Source organism: Diaphorina citri, unplaced genomic scaffold, assembly GCF_000475195.1.
Source record: "Diaphorina citri unplaced genomic scaffold, Diaci psyllid genome assembly version 1.1 scaffold218, whole genome shotgun sequence".
NCBI classification, from domain to species: domain Eukaryota; kingdom Metazoa; phylum Arthropoda; class Insecta; order Hemiptera; family Psyllidae; genus Diaphorina; species Diaphorina citri.
Window position 1 is genome coordinate 30719 of NW_007377655.1, and position 21661 is coordinate 52379.

A 21661-nucleotide genomic window follows, 5' to 3' on the forward strand; every position below is an offset into this window, starting at 1 on the left:
AGCGAACGTACTGTTTTGTATGCATTTAATGGACTGCTAATACAAGTCATAATATTAATAGTCTGCTGGGAGTGCTCCAGGGAAAGGAAACAACATGTATGTTCCTTATCAAGGGAAATGTCCCTCCTACAAGTTGCACTGGGGGTCTCGGATGTGGGGGTAACAGGTACAAGTGGAAATTTTGAGAGCCCTCACCTCCACACTCCACTCAAGAACTTGTAATATTATGCACAACATAAAGCAAGTGCATTCACTTGTTCCAAGTATCTCTTACAACGTTTAGTACAGAAGGAATTTCAACAAGGTTGCAATGGCCATGGTTCACAATTCAGATGGTAGATTAGGTTAAGCTTAATCTTCAGTTAGGATCGATACACATTGGAGATTATCGTGCCCACCCACTTTACATGTTGGAACTCGTGTTGCTCGTGACTACGGTATCTCATACAACGTTTAGTACAGAAGGAATTTCAACAAGGTTGCAATGGCCATGGTTCACAATTCAGATGGTAGATTAGGTTGAGCTTAATCTTCAGTTAGGATCGATACACATTGGAGATTATCGTGCCCACCCACTTTACATGTTGGAACTCGTGTTGCTCGTGACTACAATGAGAAGCGGTGTGCAATAATGTTCTCCTTTGATTTCTTAATGGATTGCAGCTAATCTGCTCCTTGTGCAGTCGTCAGGAATGTGGACCCAACATCATCCAACAAACGTGATCCTGTGGAAGCTCTATCGAGTCTAGACCAAGTGCTCATAATGTCATTGAGTACAATGAGCGAACTGGAATGAAAAGAGAATTGTCAATCAAATTCAGATTTTAAGCAGAGATTCAAAACAAGAAGGGCTTTATTGCCAAACAATAAACGAACAAACTTAAGCTATGTTTATTCATTGAAACAAAAATCCACGACCACAACCGAAAAATCTCACTAATCACACATCAATTTACATTAAATGGGAGCTAATCGGCAAAGATATCGATCTCTATAAACCTGTACCTCGGAATTAGCGTAATCTATAATTATCTTTTTAATGATCCTTGCTTATTCGTTCAACCAAATGTTCCAAGATGCTCAGGCTGATGCCTTAGTCCATGAAGATATCTCCGATCTAGGACCATACACCTGGACGCTATCCCCGTCAGTAAAAACAAGCACAACAGAAGCTTCAAAGTTCTCATTTCAGATGAGTCGTGTACATCAAGATACTCCGTACATTTCACAGAACAATATTTCTCATGTAGTGCATTATTTTAATTATGTACAAGAGATACGAAGCCACATCATATATGAAAATGTTAGAGCCACATGTAGCCCTACGGGACAAACTTGGAACTTCGTATTATTCGTTATTCGTACACATAGAGGTACAATAGAGAATACTGGATGATCCACACACGAAAAGTTCTGTTATGTACTGGTATTGTATGTAACTTGCTTTGTAATACCTAGTGCCGTCGTCAAAGGGTTTTAAAGAAAACACTCACCATATTGAAGGAGTACCCGGGATTGCGTTCTGCGTGATGTACCCAGTCGACTAAGGACTCTCAGACATTAGAAACCGTAGTCATGCAGATGACGTTAGTAGGTCGGAGGTCGGAGTCGCACGACACCGCGGCATAATTTCCGAAAATGCGAGACTATCATACAGACAACCCTACTGGCGACCTAGTTGCAAGACTTTTCAGGAGACACAATTGAGAAGTCGAGCTACCATGTCTCGCGAATACGCTAATGTGCGAGAGGAGTAGAGGACCACTAGTCAAACACATCAAACCAATTTCCCAGCATACAGAAAAGCGAAAGCTCCAGCCTCTACCGGGGTAAAGTGACTTTTCAGTCCTATCCCAGCAGGATAAACAAGGTATATTCTATTCAACCACCCTGTACTCACGGTCTCACATATTCCTTACAGCCCATACACCGTGGTACCTGTAACATCATGTTACAGCTCCAAGCTCCAGGAAACATCGTCAACATAATACACAACATCAGCAGAAAACTCCACAGCATCATGTACGACAGGAAAATAACTTAATCAAAAGGCAAGAGGGAATTTTTGGCTTCTACCGCGGGGTACAAAATGCAAAGAGGGAAGGGAAAACATGGATGTTTTGATGTACTCGAAGATGCCGCAGGGGTTAAGGAGGGATAAAGGTTGGAAGAAGGGATATTAGGAGGGTAACGTATGGCAGTGTCTGAAATCAAAGCAGAAAAGCAACATTTTTCGAATCTGAAAGTCCCGGGTCTGTTATCCTCTCCGGCCTTCCTGTTACAGGAGCGGGAATGAAGATTGTGGCCTGTTGATCATTTGAACCTGTCCTGTATCCTTAGCAGTATTTTAAGAGATCCTTAGCCGTATTTTAAGAGATCCTAGGCAGTTTTTCAAGAGATCCTTAGCAGTATTTTACTTAGCAGTATTGTATACAGAGCTAAACGGTGGGACCACGTAACCCCTCTGTATAATCGAGCTCGATTGCTTCGAATTGAGGATCGGAGAAAAATCCTTACTCTCTGTCTACTCTACAAAATCCTTGTTACTGAATGTCCTCCCTACCTTTATCACAAATATGAATTCCGCTCCTCGGTACGTTCCAGAGTAACCCGATCCCACGAACTCCTCCTTGAAGTCCCTTCACACAACACTACATCCTATGGAACTTCCTTCCTCATCTCATCCATAAATCTCTGGAACTCGGTACCTCATCCCATCCTAAACTCTCTTTCTTTCCAGTCTTTCAAAGCCTCCTTAACAGAAGCAGTCAGCGAAGGGTTATTTTCCTCCTAATGTCCTTCAAAACCTTCCTTCTCAACTTCCTTACAGCCCATACACCGTGGTACCTGTAACATCATGTTACAGCTCCAAGCTCCAGGAAACATCGTCAACATAATACACAACATCAGCAGAAAACTCCACAGCATCATGTACGACAGGAAAATAACTTAATCAAAAGGCAAGAGGGAATTTTTGGCTTCTACCGCGGGGTACAAAATGCAAAGAGGGAAGGGAAAACATGGATGTTTTGATGTACTCGAAGATGCCGCAGGGGTTAAGGAGGGATAAAGGTTGGAAGAAGGGATATTAGGAGGGTAACGTATGGCAGTGTCTGAAATCAAAGCAGAAGAACAACATTTTTCGAATCTGAAAGTCTCGGGTCTGTTATCCTCTCCGGGCCTTCCTGTTACAGGAGCGGGAATGAAGATTGTGGCCTGTTGATCATTTGAACCTGTCCTGTATCCTTAGCAGTATTTCAAGAGATCCTTAGCAGTATTTTATTTCAAGAGATCCTTAGCAGTATTTTAAGAGATCCTAGGCAGTTTTTCAAGAGATCCTTAGCAGTATTTTAAGAGATCCTTAGCAGTATTTTAAGAGATCCTAGGCAGTTTTTCAAGAGATCCTTAGCAGTATTTTAAGAGATCCTTATCTATTTTAAGAGATCCTTAGCCGTACTTCAAGAGATCCTTAGCCGTATTTCAAGAGATCCTTAGCAGTATTTTAAGAGATCCTTAGCAATATTTTAGGAGATCCTTTTATCCTTAGCAATTTTTGGAATGTGATGATTTTGGACATCTGGACAAAATATCAATTGGTTGATATTACATTCGGACTTGGAAGATTTCTACTTCTAGCTTCTCGAATTCATCTAAAGTTCTGTTCGCTTTTTACTATCCTTATTATTTTATGAAATTATACCTTATTTATGATGATTTTAACCAAAACATAGTTCCAAACAATAATGTACGTAACACGAGAGAGAGGGTCATTTAAAACACAAACACATTAGGCTGGTATTTTTGGTGAAGAAAATTATGCGTTATTTATTCAAATTTTATTCATGGACAGTAATAAATTTTGAGAAATTATGAAGTCTATGTGCTGGTATGTAGGTACGATAGATTCCAATAGTTCCATTGCAAGAAGTGTGGATACTAGGATTCATTTCCAATGGGAATATTGGTAGAATCTGTACGTAATTACGTATGTCTTCGCGTAGGTACTGTCCAACAGCTCAACTACTCGTAGTAGGCTGAAGAATCAAGTCCATGATTTTGAAGCTCTATTAGGTACTTGTTCAGAAGTCACGAAAATTACGTACTACAAAAAGGTGCTGCCAGAAATGAGCAGTGACCATTATTAAGAAATCCAAGATTTCACTGGCTCTTTAGAGAATATAACTTGGAACTTTCTACACAAGTAACGAGCAATTGGGGTACCATAAGGACCAGCGATTTTGAAGCTCTATTAGGTACTTGTTCAGAAGTCACGGAAATTACGTACTACAAAAAGGTGCTGCCAGAAATGAGCAGTGACCATTATTACGAAATCCAAGATTTCATTGGCTCTTTAGAGAATATAACTTGGAACTTTCTACACAAGTAACGAGCAATTGGGGTACCATAAGGACCAGTCGTAGTATAGTTTTTCAGTTATATTAGTTCCTCTGGCTACCAGGTTGAGAATGTTTGGTCTACCAAGATAGCCCAGTATTGTCCTGAACCAAAATATTTGGTATCCTAGCGCGAAGAAAGACATAAACTTCAGGTAAACCACATTGTTTTTACACTTGGAAATTTATCGCGCCTTCTAGTATAAATTAAAACTTGGTTACCTACTTAATTTATTTTGATTTAGGGCTTTGGATTTTTACCTTATTTGGGATAGTTTGGATTACGGAGCTTGAATATTATGTGTGCATTTGTGTAGCCCAAGTACTAAGTGAGCGAGAACTACATGAGTGTTTAAATAAAATATTAACGAAATCATCTAAACTTGGGAAACAATTCGTGAGGAAATTGGATTTGCCAAACAGATAAAACCATTTTTCACCCAGAACAACATTCAAGAGGGGAAAGACAAACAAGCAAGCTAAGTGACAAGGTACAAGACATGTTCCATGCGAGACAATTGCATGATGAACATAAGGTGATAACACAGAAGCACAGACGACAAAATAACGAACATGATAATGATGTCAAAAGCAGAAGCTAAATCACATCTCACATCTTGTCCATAAAAAGACACGCATCTACTACATCTACATCTGGAAGCTCTCGTGAAAAACTTTCCCAGAGCTTGAGGACCAAGGAGACACCAGCAATGGACTGGTAGGAGCCAATGCAAATTATCCCCCCTTGACAATATTCTCCTGATTCTCAAGATAAGGATCTGCCAGTGGCAAACTACCGGGGCAATAATAATCAGATTAATATTGTCGTAACCTGACGTGGGCTTCTTGTTTTGAGAATTTCTGTTATCTTGCTTGGGTCTTTCTTTTCTTTGTTTTGGATTGTTCAGTCCAGGGAAGCTAAAGTCTGTAAAATATAAAAAGAATTTTTAGAGTATTTTATGAATAAGGTTGTTCCTTTCATGGTCCTGAACAACTCTCGAAAAAGATACTGTGACCAAGAGCTCAGTTTTTGTTTATTCAAGAGTTCAAAACGAACGTGAAAATCAGTTCAAATTTTGCTTGTGTTAATATCCGTTTTAGTACCTTACCTTATGTAATTCAGAGGGTCTTACATGGGTTTTCCTTACGTAGCTCGTAGGTACCTAACTTGAGGTATCTCTGTTTGTTTTTCTAGGTATATAGACCTTCATATGTCTCAGAGAACTAAAGACTCCAGTATTGTTATCACGATCACTCATATTACCACAAGGGAACTACCGGAATACTTTTACCACTAAGTGATTACTTAGTCTTGTTTTTGTAAACTCTTTGAGTACTTCATTGAGTGGGAAGCTCCATAGTTTAACAACGAATGTAAACATTACTATTTGTACGGTACAAATGCATGGTAATCATGATATAGTCATGAAAGTTATGAGTTATGACCAAGTCTAGTCATTCATTAGAGGCAGTCATAGACCGAGGAGTGTAAGTAAGCTAGATCTATCTACTAGCATGATGATGCTCTTTACACTTCACATTTTCACCTCCACTTCACATTTTCACCTCATATTTCTAGGATTACCTCATATTTTCTAGGATTACCTCCACTTTTTGATTTTGGATGAGGAAAACTTTAGGGTACTAAATGTGATCAGAAAAGAGTTGAAAATCTTGGTATGATGCAAACCAAGACAGTAAAATTTCACCTGCACAATACATTACACAACGTTATAATAGAAGCAGCAATCATGCATGTAGAAAAACATATCCAGAAAGATTACCAAGCATATTTAGGAATATTGCAAATGATGATGTAACGTCACTACCAGACATATTTGCAAGGGAAACACACAGATTACAGGTTTAAAATGTGTAATCCACCCAGATTAATTGTAATATCTACCACGACTTATGAACACAGTACAATAATTAATTAACAATTTGTATCTTCGCCACAGTTTCTTCTGGATATTTCCCATATTATGTTGTTGCTAGGCTGACAAGCTTTTGAGGTCTCCATTTTGTTTCGTAATCATAACACTTTGAGTTGAGGGGGCGTGACAAAAGACTATGTTTTTCCCTCATTACTAGAAAATATAACAGGTACCCACTATAGTTTGTATGTAAATAATAGGGGGAGAATGGTCAGAACGGTACCTTGGGTAAGTTCAAGCTTCGACCAATAAAACATATTCATCGCTGAATTAATGTGTCCTAGTACTCCCAGTATTTTGCAACGAAGAGTGTGAAAGTAATTATTGTCATTCTAAAGAATATATTGTACTCTTTTTAAGGACCATCTTATTGTATGTAATTGTCGTTCTACGAGTCCCTGAATTACTGTGTCCTAGTACTCCCAGTATTTTGCAACAAAGAGTGTGAATATAACTATTGTCATTCTAAAGAATATATTGTACCTACTCTTTTTAAGGACCATCTTATTGTATGTAATTGTCGTTCTACGAAATATTTCATGTAAGGGAAGAGAAGGTGAAAAATGATTCCACTGTCCCCATATTTTCCTGGGTTCCGCGAGAACTATTTTATTATAATTATAATTATAATTACATAATTAAAATTAACTTTTTCCAGAGCCATTATTAATATGTTTCCTTACGTATTAAATTTAATGCTCTCTCCGCTGTGCTTATGAGAAAATGGTCGAAACGGCTAATGGAGGCTATTTGCCATTTTTTTACGATAATTTTATGCAACCCAATGCATTTTAAATATGGGTTATAATGTTATTTATGCACTCTTTATGCATCGTAAATTAGTTATTACATATGTTGCGAACTTGTAAGAGCTCTGTTCTGATTGGTGCAAATCGTTAGACTTGGTTCACTTTCATGTTTTGCCTTATTAACACTGTTAAGTACTTCGTCTAGCAAGACACACCCAAATGTTTACAATATCGATGAATAATAATTACAAATCCACTTGGTAATCTTTTCTTGAAATAAATTTGAACACTTTAACATTCACAAGTACCTAATAGAAACACTCCACAGCCATTATTAGAGTGTGAAAGTAATTATTGTCATTCTAAAGAATATATTGTACTCTTTTTAAGGACCATCTTATTGTATGTAATTGTCGTTCTACGAAATATTTCATGTAAGGGAAGAGAAGGTGAAAAATGATTCCACTGTCCCCATATATTCCTGGGTTCCGCGAGAACTATTTTATTATAATTATAATTACATAATTAAAATTAACTTTTTCCAGAGCCATTATTAATATGTTTCCTTACGTATTAAATTTAATGCTCTCTCCGCTGTGCTTATGAGAAAATGGTCGAAACGGCTAATGGAGGCTATTTGCCATTTTTTTACGATAATTTTATGCAACCCAATGCATTTTAAATATGGGTTATAATGTTATTTATGCACTCTTTATGCATCGTAAATTAGTTATTACATATGTTGCGAACTTGTAAGAGCTCTGTTCTGATTGGTGCAAATCGTTAGACTTGGTTCACTTTCATGTTTTGCCTTATTAACACTGTTAAGTACTTCGTCTAGCAAGACACACCCAAATGTTTACAATATCGATGAATAATAATTACAAATCCACTTGGTAATCTTTTCTTGAAATAAATTTGAACACTTTAACATTCACAAGTACCTAATAGAAACACTCCACAGACAGGTATACCTATTAGAAAATTACACAGTTAACTCTGATGATACTCTTAGGTATACTAGTATTTTTCTTGAAAATATACACTAGGATCTCATCGTCAACTTCAAAAAATCTTATTAAAGCTCATTAATAAAATCATTTCACAGGTATACCTATTAGAAAATTACACAGTTAACTCTGATGATACTCTTAGGTACGAGTATACTAGTATTTTTCTTGAAAATATACACTAGGATCTCATCGTCAACTTCAAAAAATCTTATTAAAGCTCATTAATAAAATCATTTACATTGTCTATAGAATACTGAACCACATCGACTTGAGAGTTAAAATAGAAGGCCAAAACCTGAACTTCTTGGTTTCAGGTAAAACAGCATTTACAAGCCTTAAAATCCAGCACCAATGGAATTAACATGACGAGTATGTAATCTGTCATAGCCTCTGGAGTTGTGCTATGCTACGGCATACCACAAAGGAAAAACTAGATTTACATTTAACACAAGTTTCGTTTAATATTCAAAATAGGTAAAAACTTGATGTCCACGTGTAGAAAACTATTAAACCAAAAAACTATAAAGTATTGGTGCTTAAATTTTCGGCCTTACTAGGTGGGCCATCAGGAATAGCTTGTCGTTTTAGGTTTGTCTTTTGGACAAAAAATCGAGACATGAAACTAAAGACACAATAAAAACACATCTACATTTTCTGTACCAATATTTGAATGAGATAATGATGTAAATAGACAACACAGGAAGAAAGGTGTGGCAGCTTAATTGGAGTTGAACTCAACGTTCAACAACATTCGATAGAAGAACAATTCATTTGGTAATAGGTTTGATTAACGTTGAACAAACTTCGATGGAAATTGAAAAACAACTCAATTCGTTTCTTAGTTGTTTTGGTCAACGTTGAAGGCAGAACAATAAAATTCATTTGACTGCTAGGAGTGCTAGGCCTACTGGTCCGTTTTCATAATTGGAGTTAAACTCAACGTTCAACAAAGTTCGATAGAAGAACAATTCATTTGGTAATAGGTTTGATTAACGTTGAACAAACTTCGATGGAAATGGAAAAACAATTCAATTCATTTCTTAGTTGTTTTGGTCAACGTTGAAGGCAGAACAATAAAATTCATTTGACTGCTAGGAGTGCTAGGCCTACTGGTCCGTTTTCATCTCATGACTACAAGGAACCAAAACATGTATTATTTTAACCCGCAGGGGAAACAACCTTAAAAAAATTAGTCAATACGATAAGGATAGTCAATAAGATAAGGATCTGAATGACTGATGTCTGCTAGAAACAGGAGACAGTCTCTTCGGCAGCTGTGAAGAACACAAGTTCTGAGACTAGTACATATGTATTATTTTAACCCGCAGGGAAAACAACCTTAAAAAATTAGTCAATACGATAAGGATCTGAATGACTGATGTCTGCTAGAAACAGGAGACAGTCTCTTCGGCAGCTGTGAAGAACACAAGTTCTGAGACTAGTACAAGAAAGCAGACATGGTTTTGCCAGACTTCCAGAGAGCATGTGATGCGATCCCGAGAACATGACCAAAGTGTTATCAAACATTGTGCAGAACAAACGACTCTCCGAAGAAAACGACCTTTAACATAATCAGCGATACGAAATCAATAACCAACAACAATGAACTGAATAACAATCACGCAGGAGGCTTCTGAGAACCAAGAAGTTGGAAGAAAGAACGAAGAAAAAATTAAACTTCATAAAGGACGTGAAAAAACAGTACGAGCAAAACCAAATATGAAACGAAAGAATTTGACTTTATTGTTTAATATTACTACTGAAGAACGGGGTATTCTTGGACGCTGTGAGACCAATGTGGGCAAACGGGTAGAATGACGAGACTTTCAATAGTTTTACCCCTAGGTCTGTCTTCCGTGTTGGTAGGCAGTTTAGGCTTCTACGCAAGCACTTAATCATGGAAAAGGCCAAAAAGGTCAATCAACATGTATGTAAGGCCAAGTATAAAGTCAACATCAGACAGTGTTAGTTCGTTAGGAGACGTATAAGGGGATACTGAAAAGCAATTTTATTTTTTATAGGGGCATTGCCCAAAAGCTTTCCTCACAAATGTTGTCTTTAATTAAAGTTTTAACAGCCAAGAAGGCATTGCTTTATAAATCTCTTGAACAGGTAGTTGAATAAAACACTGCGGTTTCTCTACTAAATTTGATTGATCGAGTGTCACTGCTTGTATCTGTCTTCCGTGTTGGTAGGCAGTTTAGGCTTCTACGCAAGCACATAATCATGGTAAAGGCCAAAAAAGGTCGATCAACATGTATGTAAGGCCAACTATAAAGTCAACATCAGACAGTGTTAGTTCGTTAGGAGACGTATAAGGGGATACTGAAAAGCAATTTTATTGATCCAACTAAATCTAACATTTTTTATAGGGGCATTGCCCAAAAGCTTTCCTCACAAATGTTGTCTTTAATTAAAGTTTTAACAGCCAAGAAGCCATTGCTTTATAAATCTCTTGAACAGGTAGTTGAATAAAACACTGCGGTTTCTCTACTAAATTTGATTGATCGAGTGTCACTGCTTGTTTCTCATCTTTATAACACACCAGTAGGTACGTCAACTGCGACCAAAATTACCCAATGCTACCAGGACTCTTATGAAACCAAACGAAAAAAGAACAACAAATGTCAAAAAGATTCATATGTCGATAGTGAAATATGATGAATGGCTGTGAGGATATTTAGGTCGCCAATAATAACGATTGTATAAGCAAGAAGCTAGCCAGGCAATACGACAGTTCTCAAGTAATTAGTACTCAACTCGCACGTCGCACGACAGCGATCGGCGACAAGCGACAGAATCAAGTTTCCATAAATAAAAATTAATAAAAAAAAACAATAATAATTTTTATAATAAAAATATTAAACTTGATGCAGGCTAAGATGAACGACGTGTAATGAATATGATATTGTTGAGGCCCGTCTGCTTCAAACCTACCCTGGGATAACCAAACAATGATACAAATAAGAAATAGAAAGACTGATGAGAATAAGAAAGGCTGATAAACAAACTGATAAACTCACAAGAAAATAGAGAAAATTTTACCAGTAGTTTTCATTGCAGCTGAAATATTTTCTGAACCTTTGTTAAATGGATCTTCTAATGTACTTCTTCAAATTGGAGCTGATTTCAAATGAAAGCTAAAATCACTTCAAAAAGCATCATCAAACACAGTAGAATCTGCCAAAGAAAATACCAAAAGTTCTTGATATTATTTTATGATGTTCTAAATTGATTCTTCGGCTAGAAATTGGTCGATGAATATGTATGAATTCTTCATAAAAACATTAATTTCATAACAATATTATATCATTTTCATTTACTTTTATTATTTTTTTCTGATCTCTTTAATTTTTTTTATGAACATAGGAAAGGATATTACACATAGGTACTCGTATAATGGATCTTTTTAACATCTATTATCGCCACATCAGCAAGCTAAGGCACAAATAAAATTCCAACACTATTTCTAATCAACTCATTAACTGTTTCAACTTCAAGGTAAGGATTTTGGCAGGTTAAAATAAAATTTCAAACAAGCTCAAATTTGTCACATTAATACCCTGACAGAATATTACTCGTAAAAAATCATTTATTCTTGTATTAAATTGGAACTTTTACATATTGCAGTATCTAATAGTAAACATAAAATTCCTAGATATTGCAATAATTGTGAATTGGAACTTTGACACATAGCAGTACTTCATAATAAACATAACATACCTAGATATTGGAAAATTTTATTCACAAGACATTGGCGATATTATTCTTCCAACTCGAAGAAAATTCTCAATGCAAACCACAACAACGACGTTCCTCAATTCCTCAAATGGTGGGGTTAAAATCTTAGGACCACTTTTAGAACTTGTGGAAAAACCCCTCCTCTGAAATCATTTCAAGTCATGGTTACTCCAGTATCGAAAAAAAGAAACCCATCAACTGATATAAATGAAGTCTCTATTGAAAGATCACCGTGATAATGATAAGACTGAAGGAATCTGAAGGATGGCTAAATGAGGAGCGAAATGTTGAGAAGAAGTAAGGACTAGGGACTCACGAGCTAAAACGCAACGTAGTGGCACTACCACGGCAGTAAAGTTATTTCGAGGTTGAAATTTCCAAGGAAGTTCAACTTGTTGAGATTCCAACGCAGGAAATGTCGATTGAGGTAACTTAATTTACCTTCCCCCCCCCCCCCCCTTTTCTAGTCTGTGTCTTAACATGTCCACTTGAAATCCCAAATGGATGAGAAGAAAACCAATTAAGTACTGCACAACCAAACATAGAAGATGATAAAGATTGTTAATATCAGTTCTCCAAAAAAAGAAGATATAAAGATTGCTAATAAAAGATATGAAGAGATTATTGCATTGAAAATAAATGCAATTGCAATTGAGGAAGCAATTGAAAATACGTCTGAACTAATATAGAAACCAACCGAGAGTTAATTGATGAGTCTGTGGACCGGATAGAAACAGATTGAATTAAAGGTTTATTTGTTCTGGCTAAGTAATTAATTTATTTAACTCTGCATACAAATCTACTTCTGGTAGAACTAGTCGGCAATTCTATTGTCTTGTAGATCTCTCGCTAATTAACTATGAAAACTATCTTGAAATCTTCTCTCCTGATGTTTCTTATGGATCTCTGAGTACAAGATTTGCAGACATAACCCTACAGACGTTATCATTGAAGAAGTCCGTGAGCTATATTTTAGTTGACGGCGAAAAAGTATTGGGAAAATTCTTCTTCTTGAGATTTCTGAAGTTCTTGCTTGGTCCATGGGTTTTGTTTTCATGTGTGGACCTTTACACCCAACTGGGGGTCGGGTTGAGATTTTTAGCCAGTATATTTTATTGAGATATCGACCACCGAATTTTACTGTCACACGTTGATAAGGAGTAAAAAAATAAAAAAAAAAAAAAAAAAAAGGGGGAAAACCAAATTTTTTTTTATGAACATAGGAAAGGATAATAATAATAACACATAGGTACTCGTACAATGGATCTTTTTAACATCTATTATCGCCATATCAGCAAGCTAAGACACAAATAAAATTCTAATACTATTTCTAATCAACTCATTACCTGTTTCAACTTCAAGGTAAGGATTTTGGCAGGTTAAAATAAAATTTCAAACAAGCTCAAATTTGTCACAACAATACCCTGACAGAATATTACTCGTAAAAAATCATTTATTCTTGTGTTAAATTGGAACTTTTACATATTGCAGTATCTAATAGTAAACATAAAATCCCCAGATATTGCAATAATTGTGAATTGGAACTTTGACACATAGCAGTACTTCATAATAAACATAACATCCCTAGATATTGCAAAATTTTATTGAGCCATATTTTCACAAGACATTGGCGATATTATTCTTCCAACTCGAAGAAAATTCTCAATGCAAACCACAACAACGACGTTCCTCAATTCCTCAAATCATTCAAGATACACAATAGATAGTTACAACATGGACTATTACTGTCAGCCGAGAATCGAACGGAACAATCACGATAAGACCTTTCATGGTAGCGCGCTACTCGACCTAATGATGAAGTGAGATGTCATAGCCAGGCACACAGCTGACATGAGGTTACCACCGAGGTAGTCATTCATCGACCTGCAGACCTCCTCAGCTTCGGATCACGGCGATCATTCATTTGACCTGGACAGCATATCCGGTAGCAAGTACATGGATAGGAGATGAATTATGTATTGAAACAGAAGGACTTGAGATGACAATGGAGAATATTTCAAACAAATAAGAGAGTAATAGGAATAGAATCACTGCCGTTTCCGAGTATCGATGTTCTAGGTGAGATTCAAGGATTTAAAAATCAAGTGAACAGGGCAAGAAATGAAGTTAAATTGGACACAAATACTCGTGCAGTGTGATTGGCTAATTCATTAATTAAAATTTCATTAACAGTTTTTAGTAAGTTAAACTTCAATTTAATTGGCCTTTAACCAATGTGAATGTAAGTCCACATTAGAGTTTTTTGGAGTGTCTGATGCATCTACTCAGCCAAACTTACATCTCCACACTTTTGAAATTGAGTTGAATAGTGAATATTTCAACCTTATAACCTCACCAAGTTACCACTCTCAAAAGATCTGGTAAATCGAGTTCATTGGGAAATTTCTAATCACGTTCTTACCTGAAACAACAAAACAATTAATAAATTAAATAAAGTTGTAATTTTATGAAAAGAACCAGAAAACAGACACAATTTAGTTAACTGAAATATTGGTGCATTTAGAAATCAAACATACGAAGGAAAGTAAGAATATATGAAACTTTCGTTAAGGTTGATATCCTTTACAAAATCTTGCTTCTAAAGACATTCTACAAATGAAATACATATTGGAGACCGTATTGGTGTTTGTGAAGATGTTCAAAATTTTGGATGACAAATGATGCGTTTTTGGAAACAGTATCTATAATGAAATTACTAATGTCAAAGCCATTAGGAATCAAGTCTTCTAAGTCTAAGTGAATACTAAAAAGTCACCAGAAATAGCTTTTTTTATGAATAAGAAATGATTGGTGATATTTTTGTGCTTACTCGTGATGGCAATGAAAGGCGGGTTCACTTCCTAGAGTCAGACATATTTTCTGGAACTGTGCAATTATGTATATCCCTTTGTGCTACTAATATGTATATCCCTAAATGCATTTTCTACACGTCTGCTGAAGGGAAAGATGTAATATTTAGCCGTCGAACCACAGGACTTCAAGAATCGTACAGGGCTTTTCCAATAATCCTATAGCCTTTTGTGTCTAATAAGTCTAATAACGCTGATCTCTGAATATTCGTATTCAAAATTGAAAGTTTTAAAAGAGTAAGCTGAGAGCAATCCGCAGGTCCCATGTCTCATTTTCGGCTAAGTTTTGAGATAAATAATAATTGTTACATTTCGTTTGCTGACAACATTTTCAGCTTCAAGCGAGTGGTGACGTGATTATTAATGATCCTTGATGATGTCTTACTTTGTGTTGAGAAGTCTTTGTTCGTTTGTTTGGAGAGAGTTGTTTTCTATTGTGGAAAGAAGGGTAGCAATCATACGTCTGCTTGAAATTTTCGATGAGAAGGGGTTGCTGTCGAGCTATTATGTTTATGAATGCTCCATCTATGTGGGTATATTGGGTGCGTTAGTATTTAGCTATTATCCAGAATGTGATATGTACGTTTTATATGGTGTAGGTACTTTGGACTGGTTATACGACAGACTGGTACTCTCGGTTATTATACAAATAACCGCTGGAGTATCATTGTGTGTATAATCTCCTGAAGGATGATTGAGGGTTAGTTTTTACAACGACTAATGATGTTTTAATTTTGTTTTCGGGATAAGAATACCGCTTTGTGATTTTAACACGGACAGGGTATCATTACAAGCTGGTATTCGGGTACTTGGTTGGTTTAAAGTAGCTGTGGCTGTGGTATGTTCATGATGATTTAGGTGATACTTTTGGTCAATGGGTATCATTAAAGCTTACGAGGTTGTTGGGTCTTTAGCTCTGATTCTTTTTAGTTCATCTAGTTAAAAAGTTACCATTTGTAACCTACTTTAGCAGAGAAAAACTTCATGTTATCAAACTCTTAACCTTTTGCGTACAGAATCAATTTCACCAGAATCGCTCTTACGGTAGGATTCATGTCCCACATGAAACTCAAGCGTTGTTGTTACAGTCAGACGTAAACAAAACATTTTTTTCAAATACGGTAGGATTCATGTGAGACATGAAACCTCCGAAAAGCGATTTGTGGTAGTGTTGGGAATAATCGATTATGATAATCGATTAATCGATTATTATTGATAATCGTAATCGTAATCGATTATAAAAAATAATCCTAAGATTCCAATGAAATCATACAATGATAAAAGAAATTGCACAGAGGTTCCTAATCTAGGAAACATTCATCAAGCAATTTTCCAAGGTTGAGAGAAGAACGATAAATAGGAATGGAAAGCAATAAAAAGCTTAATCCGGATGCACAACCCATCCTGGTCAGTCATCAGTCAGTCTACAACTCTAAATTTCAAACCAACCAGACCAAGAGGCATTAGAAACAATACTGGTGTAAATGAACTACTTGCGCTTAACTAGATCAAAAGTGCACCGGTCAGCGGGGGGAAAATTAGAATATAAAATGCATAAGGATTTCCAAGCGGTCGTAAAACAGATTACAGTGCAAATAACGAAATAATTATCCAGCACCTATTTATTCTGATAGTGTGCATTAACTAGAGTAATAAAATATTTGATATAGGAATAATAAAAGTCATAATTGTGTGTGTATGTGTGGATTAAATATCTACAGTGGTGTTTGAAAATTCTACAAACGTTTCCAAACAAAGCTCAATTGTCTAGGATAGACCTGGTTTATGTGCTTTCCCGGTGCAGATTATGCAGGCCAGGTTTGTTTACCAAACAAACTTGATTAAAAATGGGAATCTTTTATCAGCACTGAACCCTTCTCGTTTTTCTTCACTCAACAAAAGAAAATATTTCACCACTGTATCTAATGTGTTATCTTGTATCTAATTATAGTACAAATTGTATTCTTTTAGTCCAAGTCAAGTGAGGACATAGTATATTCAATTCTACCTCTAGTTATAGTACGAATTCGTTGATTGTTGATTCACCAATGGCAGTACCTACAAGAAAACGAAAGATATTTAAAATGCTCCCAACCACTACTTTCAAAACACACTGTAGCTCTCGGACTTTATGTGCTAATTTAATTAATGATTCCATTTTTATTTTATTGTTATTAATATAAAATGGTAATATTTTTAATTACTATGTTAGTTTTAACATGATGAGTGTTATTAGATTCCTTTTGTTCTGTTATGATCCTAGATAATGCTATAGGTATTTGTAGATTGTAGAGCCCGTACTCAATGTTTGTTCAGCTGATATCTGTGATTATGATTACTGATGTACTCGAGCAGAAGAGTGAAGATAGTTACAAGGAAGATACAACACACGTACCAATTTTACAAAAATTAATCTATCTTGAAAATCATATGATTTAACTTTTTCTAGGTGACGAGTTTTACCTGTTTTCCCCACCAAAAAAAAAAAAAAAAAAAAAAAAAAAAAAAAAAAAAAAAGGTATCATTAGAAGCTGGTATTCGGGTACTTGGTTGGTTTAAAGTAGCTGTGGTATGTTCATGATGATTTAGGTGATACTTTTGGTCAATGGGTATCATTAAAGCATACAAGGTTGTTGGGTCTTTAGCTCTGATTCTTTTTAGTTCATCTAGTTAAAAAGTTACCATTTGTAACCTACTTTAGCAGAGGAAAACTTCATGTTATCAAACTCTTAATCTGGTGGGGCTAAAATCTTAGGACCACTTTTAGAACTTGTGGAAAAACCTCTCCTCTGCCAAATAATTTCAAGTCATGGTTACTCCAGTATCGAAAAAAAGAAACCCATCAACTGATATAAATGAAGTCTCTATAAAAAACTGATATAAATGAAGAAAAGATCACCGTGATAATGATAAGACTGAAGGAATCTGAAGGATGGCTAAATGAGGAGCGAAATGTGGAGAAGAACTAAGGACTAGGGACTCACAGGCTAAAACGCAGCGTAGTGGAACTACCACGGCAGTAAAGTTATTTCGAGGTTGAAATTTCCAAGGAAGTTCAACTTGTTCAGATTCCAATGCAGGAAATGTCGATTGAGGTGACTTAATTTGCCTCCCCGCCCCCAGTTCCTTTTAGTATTTAAATAGTAAATCAGCAATAACTCAAGTGACATTTGAGATGCCTGAAAGATATACGAGGGTCCTTGGTGACATAAATCTATAATGATAAAAATTATTAAGTTTCCTTTAAAAACAGAAAAATATATCGAGGGGAAAGGTTTCAAGAATGAAATTTATTTCCTATGCCTCGTGATTTATTAACGACGATTACTCGAGACTCGCAAGGGGTTAAATCAAAATCTTCAGAATTATTAAGTTTCCTTTAAAAACAGAAAAATATATCGAGGGGAAACGTTTCAAGAATGAAATTTATTTCCTATGCCTCGTGATTTATTAACGACGATTACTCGAGACTCGCAAGGGGTTAAATCAAAATCTTCAGCCCATGAAGATAGACAGGGTAATTTATTGTGAGATAATGTATTTATCGGATGTGTCTTGTCTTTATCTCTGAAATGTGCGAGTGATAAGATTATTGGTGAAGAACTGCTTGCTCCTTACGTGCTTACAACCAGGTAGCGAAATAATCCTTGGTTGGAAAAACTTGGTAGTCCATTTATTCTGTTTATCAATCTTGCTAATCTTATCAAGACACGAAAGCCAACGCAACGCATAAATTAAGATGTCTCTAAAAACTGAAATAATTTAAAAAGAAAGTAAACTACAAGTGTGAAAAGGGCGTCGACGAAAAACTATCAATTCAAAGAATTTAAAGTGTTTGTTTGAAAATATTGCTTTTTTAAGAAAATGAGATTAAAGAATACAAAATGGAACATGACACCAGAAGATATAGCAGCAAGCACAAACAAAGAAACCTTAGTAAATCCTAAGATACCGAAAATTCAGAATCAAGAGGATTCGGTTCGGATCCCGGTGGTGTCAAAATACACCTTGGCTTTCTGTGTCTTCTTTTACATGTGTATGCTTGGTAAAGTGGAAATTTTGAAAAGTGCACTGAGCTTCAAAGTTCGTCAAAATACTCTTCAGCGCGAAAGAAAAAAAAATTAAAAAAATAATAAATAAACAGTTGCGAATATCCAAGACTGGAAAGTAATAAATAGATATTGGTCACTTCACAGCAGTACTATCTGACATATTATTTGACAACTATGACATAATAATCCTGTGTTGCATATCCAAACATCTAATAAGCCAATAAAATTCTTCTCAATTTCCAAGAACAACAAAAAGTACCTTCACTCAACCAATAAGTCACCAGCAGTAATTGGATTAGTTAGGTGCATACAAAGACTATTCACACTAAATGTTGCATATCCAAACATCTAATAAGCCAATAAAATTCTTCTCAATTTCTAAGAACAACAAAAAGTACCTTCACTCAACCAATAAGTCACCAGCAGTAATTGGATTAGTTAGGTGCATACAAAGACTATTCACACTAAATAGGAAACCAACATCAAGCCTATTCAAATTCAAGACTCATCATCAGGCCACCAAGCCTCTAAAAAAAAGCCATGTTCAAATCAAACAAGACAAACGTTATTAATACTGATCTCCCGTATAATTACACTTAAAATAAAATAATTATGTGTTTTTTACGAGACAAGAAAACAAAAAGGAGATACTGTTCAAGTCATATGCCACACAAACACTATTCGGAGTGTCATAAATTTCTCAGAGTTGCCACCTTGGCTGCAGGAAATGTTATGATGAGCATAGAGCACATTACACAGGCCATTACCATGTTTAATTACCTCTCTGAATTGTGTGGATCTGTCGAGGAGAGTTCCGTCGAAAGGGGGGGAACGAAAACCAGGTCTCCGAAAACGGAACCCATCATACTTGGAGTAGATGTTTGATTTTGACCTTCAAATGAGCATAAACTACTGTTTTTTAATTCTTATAATTTCGTAAATTTCTACAGTCATTTATAATGAAGATGTATTTAAACATTCAATACCAGCTACCAGTCATAATTTTCTTAAACAATATTGCACAGATACTTGGATATAATACATTTCGACGAAACCTCCAAAAGTGCATTTTGTACATTTTTTAGGTGACTTTTTTTAGCTTCAAAATTAAATAAGGATAAAAAACAAAACTTCTTGCTCATACTCTCTTAGATATCGCACATCCTTATACCACAGTGTACATGAGAGTATGGAAATGGAATATGAAGGTGAAGATGGAGAAACGATCTGTTGTGAACGTAATGAAAGGAAACTTGGAGGTGAAGCTAGATAAGAAACATTTCCTTAACATTTTTTTACCCGTTTTCAAACCAAAAGAAGAATTGGAATCGGATTTATAAACAATGGCACCTTTATAGGATACACTCACTATAAAAAAGTAGGTATTACTAATGTAATGTTTAGTATATGAATAAACTTATTAAACCAAGTGCTGTGATACCCACTTGTCATTTTTTGGGTAGAGCACATAAAATAAATAATTTTATAATGTGCAGTTTTGGGAAATATAAATAATTTACAAACATGCTTCTGAACCACATCCCTGATATAAATATGTAATGTGATAGAGACTATAGAGAATATTAAGATGTATAGTTTGTACATGCATTCTAATTTCAAGTTCATAATAAGAGATGCAATAAAAATTCCAGACAATAAATTACACATTCCTTCTGGACATGATATACAGGTTGCCTGCACCTTGGTTTTCCTCAAACTTATAGCAAATAACTCAATACTAATAAAAGGAATTACAGAAAATAATATTCGTGTTCCAATTAGTTGAAGAAATTGGAATGTTAGAATTTTATCAACACAAACAAGATATAATATTTTTAGCATATGTTTTGTGTATTAGAACGATTATGTCAAACTTTACCTACAAATGTACTAAAGTATGTTGTTTTATGAATGTAAAACATCATACATAAAATACAAGATAGTCTCAACACTAACTCCCTTTGTATCTATTTTGTTTACATATGTATAACATTAATTAGTGGCTATGATTTATAGAGTAACAATATTCTTTATCTTTACTATCCCTAATCCAAATCTCGGAGGGACGTCTGAAGTTTGTCACCTAAAATATACAACTTTGTAGAGAGGAGCTACCAGTAAATAGTCTGTCATTATGGCAACCAATATCTTCCGATCTCTCTTCTGTTGATGTCCTAAACTCCAGAGATAAATAAAGAACCAACTAAATCTTCCTTGGAACAAAGATTGCAAAAAATTCAGAACAAAATGAAAAGCACTTCATTTATACTGAACATTAAATTTGACTAATATGAAAACAATATGCCTTCAAATTGACAATTCAAGACGAAAGACATTGCGGTACCAGTCTGGGGACAGAATAAAGAATGGAAAACTACGAAATAGGAAACAAAAAAATGTCGTCATCCTACATGATCTGATGACTGACTGGTGTAGTACTTTGGGAGCGGTTTCACAAAAACTATCTCAAGCTGTAAAAATGTCAAGGGCCGTATAATTTTTGTTCCTGTGACCCCGAAATCCATTTCCAGTAAGTGGCGCCTGGAGATGGATGCTCCAGAAAAAGAATAAAAACAAATGGGAACATCTTGTCAATCTGGATTCTGGAATACATGCTGGAGACATTTGTCATATGAATTGGAGTATCATTTGAAACCTGTAGTATTCGAGTTGGGAATGTGGGTGATAGAGACAATATATGGGATCAATTGAACAAAAACACAACTCTATCCTAACAAATCAGCAATGAAGAGTTAACAAGATTTCATTAGTCGTATAAGAATAAGTACAAAAGCAAGCATGCAATGCATCCATTTCACCTGTTGAAAAAATAAATAAATAAAATAGAAACAGAGAAAATCTCCACAACAAAGATGAGAAATTGATAAAAATAATTTTAAAAAAT

The 21661-nt window shown here is 35.4% G+C and overlaps 1 protein-coding gene across 3 annotated transcripts in view; it reads right to left on the reverse strand.

Moving 5' to 3' along the window:
- Window positions 1-463: 463 nt before the first annotated feature.
- The window catches only part of LOC103506139 (pollen-specific leucine-rich repeat extensin-like protein 2), a 91683-nt gene continuing 70485 nt past the window's right edge, over window positions 464-21661 (reverse strand). Inside the window, exon 7 of one of the 3 annotated variants that reach the window (XM_026821275.1) lies at window positions 464-787. In XM_026821275.1, the coding sequence (XP_026677076.1) occupies window positions 767-787 (21 nt within the window). In that variant the 3' untranslated portion in view covers window positions 464-766. Of the gene's footprint in view, window positions 788-14217; window positions 14257-21661 lie in introns of those variants that run through there. The other 2 variants (XM_026821276.1, XM_008470523.3) reach the window with 2 other exon arrangements.